Source organism: Pagrus pagrus, assembly GCF_965226575.1.
Source record: "Pagrus pagrus genome assembly, chromosome: 6".
Taxonomy (NCBI): domain Eukaryota; kingdom Metazoa; phylum Chordata; class Actinopteri; order Spariformes; family Sparidae; genus Pagrus; species Pagrus pagrus.
Window position 1 is genome coordinate 2,806,856 of NC_140190.1, and position 12,053 is coordinate 2,818,908.

The 12,053-nt window shown below is 40.4% G+C and overlaps 1 protein-coding gene across 9 annotated transcripts in view; it reads left to right on the forward strand.

The window, feature by feature from the left end:
- The window catches only part of mcf2l2 (MCF.2 cell line derived transforming sequence-like 2), a 111,423-nt gene extending 106,881 nt beyond the window's left edge, over positions 1 to 4,542 (forward strand). For all 9 annotated transcript variants that reach the window (XM_084354230.1, XM_084354226.1, XM_084354222.1 and 6 more), the window contains one exon: positions 839 to 4,542. In XM_084354230.1, the coding sequence (XP_084210356.1) occupies positions 839 to 930 (92 nt within the window). In that variant the 3' untranslated portion in view covers positions 931 to 4,542. The remainder of the gene's footprint in view (positions 1 to 838) is intronic.
- Positions 4,543 to 12,053: the final 7,511 nt, after the last annotated feature.

Genomic DNA, 12,053 nt, shown 5'->3' on the forward strand with positions numbered 1-12,053 from the left:
GGTGGCGATAAAATACTAGCATGAACCAGTTACTCTTTCGTAAACGGAGAGCTCCACATACACAAATCTGAGCCTCACGTCGAACATGAGCACTGATTGTATGTAACAGTACTGTGTGGATAAGATCACAGTTTGGTGCCACAAAGTACTTCTTCCTCCAGGACAGCCACTCCTGGGCTATTTGCTCTTCTTCTTCCCTCTCTCTCTTCTCTCGCTTCAGTGTCCCCTCCGTCCTCCATCCATCTCTTCACCATTTCCTCCCTTTCATGCCGACTTGAAGGCTGGCCCTTGAAGTGTTTGTCGCGGCCTTGCTTGTTTTGTTATGGAGCTCTGTCCGCCCCCTCTTCAACAACAACTATCCCTCCCTTCTCCTCACTTGCCCTCCTTTATCCCTCCTTTTATCTCTTTCTCCTTTTCTTTCTGAGTTGTTGTTTTTATTTTTTTCATGTTTGAGGAGGACAGAACTCCACGCTCTAGCAGCTGACCTTCAGTATTTTGGTTAAGTGGAGCCCATTTACAAAAAGCCCTCTTCACCTGTCTGCATTGATTGCCCATGTCTGCCTTCTCTATAATTCTTTACGCACTCTACTGGCTGATATTGTTGCAGATATTGAACGCCTGACTATTATGTCTCCCTGTTTTACACTCCTATTAAAGCCGCGTTGTTTGATGTTTTATTGGCAATGCAGTCCGGCTGTGCATCCCTCTTCTTCAGCACTGTGTTTGAATGCCACAGTTTGTCCACATGTCCCCACGCTTGTTCTGTTTATTATATCACAAGTCACCAAACTGTATTTAAAGGTTGAATCTGACTTGTATCTTTCTTGTTTTTTTCCAGATATCTTCAGTGATCTGTGTACAGCAGCACTCTCCGACTCGGACGACAATGAAGCCAGTACTTGGGGAGAGGTGTCTCAGGACAGCAGATAAACATGGCTGACTGTTGTAGTTCATTACATTGGACTACAAAACACTTTTGTTGGATCACAAACAAGCCTGAGAACAGTGGTTTTTCAACTGTAATTTCCTAAGCTTGACTTTCGATATAAACACCTAATAGTTTTCTACTTGTAGTTCTTCATGTTCTACTACAAATATGGCCTGCTATTGTTTTTTCAACTGTAGTTTTTCATGTCCGAAACATTGATGCTTTTCCGTGGAGCCCCCTGGAAAGAGCTGGAACCTTAACATGCCCGGACGCCACCGTGGGGAAAGCCATAAAAGACTTTTAATTCAAGGAAGTTGTGGAAGCTGTCGTCTGTGGAGGACTGAAGGATGTGGACACTGAACTTTTCTATCCAAAGTTGGATGAATTCAGATTTCGTACTTGGGGCTGGATACCTGAAAAACTTAAATCCTTTTTCTGACTTGGATAACCTTTAGGGAAAAGAGATGAATTCCATGTGCTGGTTGTGAGCTGGGCCTTGGCAAGGTGCCCTGTTTTGCTGCTACGCTGCGCTGAAGGAAAATTTCTGTCAGACCAGGTTCTGCTTCAGCTGCTTCAACTTTTCAGGTTCAGAATACAGACACTTCACAGTAGCTGCAGTCTCCACAGAGCAGAGAAGTTGTCTTGCTTTGCCTTTCTTCGTCCTGGTAGAGCACCCACATAATGTCATTACGTTACATCAGATATATTATCTCAGCGTGCCCGTTCTCACACCCTGTAGACTGGCAAATTATCTGTATAAATTGCTGTAAGAGGTTTAGAGATATCTCCTTTCCATATATGAATTTATAACCCAGCCGTTCCTCTCTTGTGCACTGGAGGAGAAAAAATACTTAGTTTTACATTTGGTTCACTCTATCTGAAACAAAACTTTTTAAATTATACTGTTTTGTACAGGAACTTCTGTATATCTGATTGTTTAGAGATCCTTCCATGCTCCATCAATGAACGCTCACAAATTCTTAAAAGACAGTTTTTTTGGGGGTCATGTTGCAAACAATTGGCAGTCGACACATCGAGCAGACATAGAGTTACATTTTAATTCATTTTGGGTCGTGTTTCTGGTGACCTGAATTATGTTAGTCAAATATGAACTATTTGGTGTATAACTGGGTATGTTTTCAGTATCTAGTCCAGGTAGTTGCTAACATCGTTTGTCTGCCTTCTTGTGCCAAGACCCAGTTGTCCGAATAAATGCTGGCAAAGTACATTTCTGCAAAACCACAGATGAGTTAAAACTTTACATTTCTTTGAAATTTTCTCTTATGAAAAAACTGTGCTTATGCTCTGGTTAGGCTTAGGCACAAAATGTCTTGGTTAGGATTAGGAAAATATCATGTTTGGACTAAAAATACCTGTTTAGTTGGAGATAGCCCGAGGTCTCGTTAAAAACACCCGGCTTCGTTGCCGCAAACATGGCTGGAGATGGCCCAAGGTCTCCCTAAAAATATCCAGTGGTGTAGCAGATGTGACTGATGATTCGCTGTGGATTTGTTACTACAAGTGACCCGTCACATGTTACAATGGCGTCATTTGACTTATTGTTTATATAAAATGTAAGATTGGTGCAGCTTTTTTTTTTTTTTTTTTTTAAAAGGACAGTTTGCTGTGTCAAGGGTGCATCAAATGAAAAAATGTAATTCTTAAAGAATCTCCTTTCTCAGCTTACGACAGCTAAATTACTTTCCAGCACAAAATGCATGTGAGAAATGAATCAATCATAACGTGTTTTCCACTTTATTCGTTTTACATGCACAGTGAATAGCAGACAGAAGAAGCCAACAGCTTTTTGATGGAAATCAAAGCGTTAGTGCAGCACATTTCTTCTTTAGATGAATGGGCTGGTGGTGTTAAGGAAACAGATTTGTCTCTGTGACATGTTATGCTACTTGGACTCGTCTCTGCAAAATGGGATTTTCACTTGCAAGCTTTTTGAGGACATTTCACACTTTGTTCTGCTGCACGCCGGCTGCTATCTATATTCAGACATTGTGTCTCTGATTTGCGTGCATGTAAACACTTCACCTACTCTGTTAAGATGCTATCCAGGCAACAGACACGCAGATAATTTAAGCGGATATTCAGAATATTGTATTAATTCATGCGCACAGATCACTTCATATCCTGCTGATTCATCTCCGCATCAATATAGCCACTCATTGCCAGCAGCGCTGCAGACATATACTGAATCAGAGACCAAATTGATTGTATTCCTTGAAGTTCCTTTAAGGATCCAAGTGTCGGTTTGCTGAATCCAAGCAATAGTTCAGCTTTTCAACATTGCTATCAGATTCATGAGTCTCTTCAAGTCCACGTTAAAAATGCTTACACAAGTGTGTTTTTTTACAGCAATCTTAACATTTTTACCATCTTTAACAATTTGTTAGGGTCACCACCATTACCCAGGTAGGCTGAAAAACATTTCTTTTGACAGACAGCACTCATGTCCTTTTTTTATGAGAGTGAACTACAGTATGTTGTGGGAAAAGTCAGGGAACTGTTAGGCTTTTTGCTGCAAGTGATTTTTCAGGGAAATGCGTTTTTTAGTAAGCAGCGCCTGCTGTTTCTTAACATCGACTGTATAGGTTTCACCTTTTCAGAGAGGGAAATAGCTCTGCGCATTCAATGTCCATTCATGGAAAGAGCCGGGAGGACATCTTGGTAAATGTAAATAAACATCAGTGTTGGCCTAAAATTGCATATTTTGGCGGGCAAAGATCCATTTTCTGTTTGACTGCTGTATTATTGTACATGATTCTGTACATGAGTTTTTTTCAACATTGTATTGCATTTCTACTGACAGACTGAATTATATGAGCTATTCACGCAAAAATCTGAATTAGCACCGCTGGATTTGCTTAAAGATGGCACATCACGCCACAGGGAGGAGCCAAAAAATGTCCTGTTCATAAGAGTTTAGATGACAGATGACCTGTAACATCTTGGGAATGAAGAGAGAAATCCAAAAGGATATCAAAAGGCAAAATATTCACCCGATGACTGGATACATATCAGAACGTAAGGGTTAGTTACTCTGTTAGAAAGCTACAGTAAGTAACAGGTTCGAGTTTAAGCTATTCAAAGATTAATGGCTTAGATGGACGGACGGACAGATGGATGAATGGACGGACGGACGGATGGATGGATAGATGTTGGATTCATGGATGGATGTTGGATGGATGGATGGATGGACGTTGGATTCATGGATGGATGGATGGATGGATGACGCATTGATGGACAGGTGCAGTAGATGGATACATTAATGGATGGATGGATTGATAGAAAGATATTTTGACACTGTAACTGGGTTGCAATCAGTAAGAGAAGGCCAAACTCTATGAAAGGTCATATACATTATTATAAGTCTGACTGTAAAGAAACAAACTCCTCTTGAACATGCTGTATATTTTGTTTATCCCATGTTAAATGAAAAATATTGTATCTTTGTAAAGGAAATATTTATACTGTACTGCATCCTGCTGCAATTTAATTGCCATTTAACTCTATTATAGAATGTATCAAGTCTGTATATTGTACAATCCGTCATTGTAATGTACATATTGGTTCATTGTGATAATATGCATTTACAATATGAATTTTGTCACCTGATTGTTTTTCTTTTTCTTGCATGCACGACACCCATTTGATACCTAGAGGTGCTAGATTTAAAATTAGACTACATTCAGACTTTGTTGCTTCCCGTTGAAAAAGAGATGCATCTTTTTTCCAGTGTGTGCGCTGCAGGAACAGCACTGTTTTACCGTAATGTGCCGTAAAGTAATCCAATATAATCCCACTAGATTTTACCTGATGTTATATATCTGGTGTATATAGACCCCGTCAGGTCCGGGGGTAAAACTTTAGATATCTTTTATGCAATTAGTGAACTGTGCTCTTGAATTATGGAATCATGCACAAATTCAGCCTATAGATTAATAAATCATCACAAGAACAAAGAGAATATTCTGTCATCCAATTAAACTTTGGGTTGGTAAAACTGTGGAAACGAGCAAGAACAAGCAAGCTTTGAAAGTATCCAACCAAAGTAATTCCACCTCCTCCCTTCGGCCGCCCAGGAGCGTTGACCATTTACGTTGTGACGTAATTGGCCTTCAAAGGCGCCCTTCGAAGGATGCAGCCCCTGAATTTGGACACAGCTAATATAACACATTCGTGTACTACGTTCCACAATCTCTCTTCACATTTTTTATTTTAATAAACACATAAATAAACAACTGTGTTCAACGGCACAAGTATATAAATACAAGCTCAATGCTTGAGTCCAAAAAGGCTACCTGGCACGACAGTAACCTTACTGCTGTGGATGTGTGCTTTATGCTAACTGGGTTAGCTAGCAGGTGAAGAGCCAGCTCATGGTCTGTGTACTGTGAGCACAGCACATCATTGTCATTACTAACCGAACACAACCACCTCATGTTTCACTAACGTGAGAAAACACCGAACATTATATGGCTGTTGTTAATACTAACTGCTGTCAACCTGGTATCTTAGTACTTGGCTGCACTTTCTCTTCTGTTCTTGTGTGACTAGCTCGCTAATAGCTTTGTCAATATACCCGCTGAGCCTTGTGGAAGACTCCAGTCAGATGCAATGAGTGCTTTCAGAGTGTATGGAGGCAGGCAGGTACGTAGGCAGACAGACAGGTGATCTGGTCAGTCTGTTTTTAACGGGCCAAATGAGAGTATCAGATGATCATTTGATCTATTGTTTGCTGTCTGAATGTTAAGAGATTTTCTACAAATATAACAAAAAGATGGCAAAACACAAAGTATATCCATCTGAGTCAAACATTTAAACTATTAAACCCATGGGGTTCAGTCAGGTTAGATTAGATCCATAGAGAAGTGCTGCAGTAATGTAGCAACTGTGTAAAGAGTGTTGAGGGGTAATGGGCAAATGGGATGAAAGCGATAAGCAAACAATATTAAAGAAAAACTAGTGGTTCATACAGATTGGATTTATTTTTCGTGGGTCTGACTCATTTCTTTTGGTCGTGATAACATTATAATCAGAAAAGTGATTGCTGAGATCAGGAAACATAACAGCGTCGCTCCAATGAAGTGGGAAAGAAACGTGCAGTCCGACGATCGGACATGTTGTAAATACATTTCCAGGTAAGACAAACAAACAGTGAACGGTATAAATAATTACCTGAACTCTCGATTGTAGACATCCACCTCAGATGACATCACTTGTGCATTTAGGGATTATTGTTAACATTGAGCGATGCGATGTGGTCTCTTCTCTTCATCTCCTAGATTTTCATTACTTTGATGAGTACAGTGTTATAACAAATATCAGTTTAGAAATAGTTATTGAGGTTCAAGAGGAAATCTTTTTAAGTCATCGAGGCTGCAATCATACAATTTCTTTACATCTTCCTCGACTGTCTCTGCAGCTGTCGTCACTGTAGACCCACGAACAAGAAGACAACACAAGTGTGTCACTTTTAACAATGATGTGGTGTGAAAACATTGTCTCTTTGCTTTCTTCTTCAGAGGAGATTGAACCATACAGGCTATTGTACTCTGAGAGAGAAAAGCACAGTGAGTTTGGACAAGATGTGATCTTTTTGCAACACCTCACTGTGTCTCTATCTCCCAGTCCAGACCTGTGTCAAGAAAAGATTGGTGTTAAAACGAGATGTTATTAGAGTCTGTGCTGTCTGGGAAGGATCCTCTCTGCGCGTTGTCGCAACTTGTTTTATTATGATATAAGACTGTATTAAAAATGAAATGTAATTATTCTAAGTTTAGCAGTGAAAGGAAAAGAACAGACTATCTTTACTCTGTTTTTGCTGCTATGATGCTATCAAGGTGATAAGTGTGAATGGCTTTTCTGTAGGTTAAAATATGTGATGAAATACAGGCGTCATGAAAAGCCCTGGTGTATTTCTGTTCTTTTGTCAGTGATCAATGGTTCCTCAGGTATGGTGGAGTGTTGCCTCTGCATCATTACCATTCCAGTCGGTCTCCGCTCCCCCATCAGGGGGAAGAGAGCAAGCTATTAATGTTAGACTTAAAGCATAATGTATTCTCTCTGTCTGTGACTGGTGCACACTCTTTTATCTGCTATCCACTGCCCCCAGATGAAACCGTAATTTGAAGAGAGGAGACGTGTGTTATAAAGTCTTAAATGCTTCAGATTGTCTGTCTGGCCTCAGACAATGACATGGAGATGAGTAAAGGCTGCCATTTGTATCAGGATGCTTATAACTTGCTCACTTTTCACACCGTCTGTCTGAAAAATATGTTAATATACAACTACTGTATACAGCTTAATACTCTGATCAAAGTATGAAATGTGAGAAATTTAATACCACCCATATTACTTTTTTACATTAACAAGCAATTGAAATCTGCAAACTGCCGACACAAAAGCAGTGAATACATTTGCAAAGTAGAATATCAGCTCCCGATAATCAAAGCATGTTTAAGGTTTTTAGCCATTCTAGCTTGGCACTAGAGATGGTAAGGTCTGCAGGTCAGCACCGTCTAGACAGCATACGGTGGTCAGATGCTGGGGTGACACTGTAGAGAGAGGACCTTGTAGATGTGGTGTGTGAGAGGCTTGGCTCACTGAAACCTGCCAGGCGACACAGCAGAACTCCCAAATTGGCCAGGTTTTACAATATGTGTTGAAGATTGATGGCGAGCTAAACCAGATGAGACCTGTAGATCCCTGGATTGAAGATCCCTGAATCGAGGAGCCCAGAGCTAAGAACTTTCGACTTTGCCACTCGTCCTGCCGTAGCAGTAGGATAAACATCATAACTGCACAAGGCCAGCACCACTCTTACACTCAGTTTCCGGCACCACTTGCACAACCCGAATCCGAATCCAATCCTTTACCATTTTTGACTTTGGAAAAGACATACTCTCCTTCTTCTTCAAACACATTTCCTGTGCCGGCAGAAGGGCTGAGTTGTTGACCTCACTGATTAGGTGAATGTACTGAGTATTAATATTCTTGATATGATGAGTAATTGTACTGGGGTTACGGTGACGTGTTATTGCTGATATATAGTTTGTAGAAGTAGTTTATATAGACCATAAGGTTGATACAAGTTGAAAAGTAATAATATTGAACCAGGTGTTGCTTTAATATTATTATCTATATAACATTGGATCAAACTTTTGAATCAAGGTTTTGAATTATTTTTAATAGGGTGCACCCGGTCATACAGAAGTAGATAAAAAGAAGCTCAGTTGTTGAAGCCCAAAGAGAGTGAAATAATTGGTTACTGAACTGAAACAGAGGCATGTTTGTGGAACTGATCCGTATACTGAACCCATTGTTATCTTTCTATTTTGTTTTGTTTAGTTTGTTTATTTTTTGTTTCCTTAAAATACACCGTACCTTTGCATAGCTCCTTGTCTTGTGTGCCTTTTCTACCTGCTGTTCAAGTCGGGTAACTTCTGATTCTAGTCCAGGCTAATTGAAATCTTTAGTTATTAACTAACTAACCGTATTACCTCCACTACCTGTGGAGCCATGTGCTTCAGTAAATTTGGCGAGCTAGCCAGGAGATGGATGACTGATTTGCAATATATAAATGAACATTGTGACTACAGAAGAAAATGGATATAGTCCAGAAACACAGCATCAAAATTCAAAACGCTGTCCCAGTCAGTGGAATAGCTGGAGATGAAAAAGACGAAGAGATTTCCTAAAACAATATCGGTTCCATTAACAGAATCATGGACATGTTTCAGTTTCTTGAAGACGTTTTACCTGAAGATGATCGTTCTTCAGAGTTTTTTCAAAACTTAATCATAGAGTTCAACACAAGAACTGCAGTGGAAACATTAGAACCGCTACTACCGTTAATTCATGTAGCTGATGATTGTGGGATTACCTACCGTGTACACTCTTTTGCTAGTGTTTACACACAGACAATGGGAAATACCACAACTAGGTTTTATCTTGCTGGACTTAAAGGGCTTGTTAAATTGAGTGGGAGGGATTATGCAGAGGTTCTCAAAGACTCGATGTCCCAAATAAATCCGTCACTGATTTTGCACAGACCAGAAAAGCGCCATATAAACGCATCCATTTACCCTCAAATTTGCCTCAAGGCCCAGCACAGTGAGGGGCCGTCTTTAATCTTTCAAAATGAAGGAAGCTATCATAGCTTATTAGCTAATCCACATGTATTTAATGGTATAAACTGCTTGATCAAAGAGGCATGAATTTTACAGTTATGAGAGTGTAAACTTCTGTAAATTAACTGACCAAGCTAATCACCCTACCAGGCAGTTAGCAAGATAGCTAGCATAGAGTTTAAAAGTATACTCTTTTAGTACCATTTATGAGGACTAGTGGTAGCTTGGTCAGTGAAGACATGTGGACTTCAGCTTGAGTCTGGATCAACTGCCTTCTCTTGTTGTGCAGATCATGGCTGCTTCCATCACCATGGACTGATTTAGATCAAAATACTGCAGCCTATGCTGCCTCATCTTCAGACTGATGCTGAATATAAAGATGCACACATACTGTAGACTCCAAATACATATTCAGCATTGAAGAGCAGTCATTTGCAATATCACTCAGTTTCAAGTTATTGGCATGAATGGAGAAAAGTCATTGCCGGCCAACACTGTCATTCCTAGAATTACAGATTTTGCAAATGTAAACGTAACTAACTGGCACTTGATGATGTTTTCTATTATTAATGTGAAGATCACAGCAGACATCAAAAGCAGCAATGATGACAAGCACTGCTAGTTTCTCTTCAGATCACTCTGCCATCGCTGTGTCATTTGTTGAGTGTGTTGCTTACTGTACCTCGCTTCCTGCCACTACTCTTCATGTGCCAAATTGGATCTGTAGCAATCAACAACCTGAAGGAACACAGGATACACGCGGTAATGATGCATGCAAGTATGACACGAGATGGCTGGAGCTACTAAAATAAACTTGTAATAAACCCTATGACTAAGGGTGGACTCATCTTTTTTGTCATGAAAGTTACATTTGCACTTTACAGGTACACAATAACCCGAACAGATCTGATGGGAGTGCCGAGTGTTTCGGCTGGTTTTCATCTGATTCTACCAGTTTCATATCTGTTCGGGTATCCTCCCTCTACCATTGTGTGTATTTTTTATTTGTGTGTTTGCTGACTGAGCGGCAAAGAGCAGAGGACTGAGCTGGAAATATAAAGGTTTGAGGAAGTGTGGAGAGGACAAAGCTGGGTAGAACGAAGATAAGGTCTTGACAAAGCTTTGTTCCGCACAGTGAACCTCCTGAGGGCTGAATACAGAGAGACAGACAGAGATTGTGTGTGCGTATGTCAGTAAGATGACTGGAGGAGCGGTCCGACAGCCCCGGGAATGCGACAAGCATACTAAGGACTTCTCAAAAGTCAAAGTAGAAGAAGAAAAACAAAGGCATTGCTGGAAGTGAGTGTCTTCACTGTCCTCCAGACCACATGCTGCTGCCCTCGGGCCACTGTGTGTGTCTATTTGTCTTTTTCACTTTTAAACTACTGTCGCTCTGATTGCATCATCGTCTGTACGTGCTTTTGTTGAGTGTTTGAGCATATCATGTAAGAGATTGATGTATTTCTATTGTTGAAGCCGATGCCTTCACAAGGACAGCAAGATGAGCTGCATGTCTCTAAACTCAGGTCACACCGGCAAGTTGTTGCATCACCATGCAGCTACATCAGGATAGGGTTTGGCTTGAATTAAGAGTCATGTGGATAAAACATTCTCATGCTGTCTTAATGAAACAGATCTATGGCTGGATCAGGTTAAAGCAGACTGAGCCACGTTATCACAAAAAGTTTGCTGGGTATAATGTTGGTGCTTTGGATAGAAGACCTCATTACAGCGGTCTTGTTATCTCATTTATGCTCGCAATGTGATCAGATCTCATTATGCAAATTAGGTACATGAGGCTGGCGTAACAAATACATTATGTCTTCACTTAAAGGAAGCTATGTATGACATGCTTGGGGGACATGTAGCACACAAAGACAAGCTGTAAGCTACTTTTCGTAACCCTGCTATCTACATTAAGCTGAGGTTGGAGAAACCAGCAAGAGTAAGCTAGATGTTGAAAGTATCCCATCCCCTCCCTACAGGCCTCCCTCCAAAGCCAATCCTCCAAGGATTTTTTTCTTTGTTTTGTCAGAGCATTTGATTTATTGATTGCTGGATGTTAAAGCTGGGGTTGGTAAAACTGTAGAAACCAGCAAAAGAAAGCTAAATCTAAATCTCAACACATGAACACTCTCTGCCTGTGACTGCCCTCGAGCTCTTGCTGGCCAGCTGGGAGATGAATTAGCGGCTAGTTCGCTACGTTCAACATGCTCTCTTTTTAGACTAATTAATACATAAACAAACAGCTCTGTTAAATGCTGAAATGCCACAATCATGTAAACACAAGCAAAAAAACAACGTCACAAACGTACCTCAATCCAAACAGGCTATGCAGTGCAACAGTTACTCTGTGTGTGTGCTTTCTACTAACACTAGCAGCGGCGCTTTTACTGGGCTCAGGGCCTGTGTGCTTTGTGGTAGCCTACTTGGTTATCACTTGAACAACAGTCTGTCAGACCGGCTGCTGTTCACTCGTTCTTTTGGTCAGGAGCTGTGTGCTTAGTGCTCCTGAGTTAGCAAGCTGCTGAAGAGCAGGCTCAGTAGGTATTGTGAGTACAACACATCATTGTCATTGCTAAACAAACCCAACTACCTCATGTCTCACTCACATGTGAGAAAACATCTAACATTATCATAGTGAACTGTCTGCAAGTATACAGATTTTAAATTTGGGGTAAAGAGACGACTGGTATTAGATTGTATAATGTACCGTGAGTAGAGGTATCAACAATCCTTATTCTAGGAATGGGCATTTTTTTATAGGGTCTAACCAATACTTGATTTTTTGGATTTGTTCCAGGAAAAGTGATTTTTGTAGGTAAAGTATTAGATAAAGATTCTGTAACAAATTATGACGCACGTATTTCAATAATCATTCATGAAAATGAGTATGTGTACTGTTATTTTGGGAATAACATAAAGGATTGGCACACCGACGGGCATTTTAATGCACTTGAGACACCACAACTCCTCGTGGG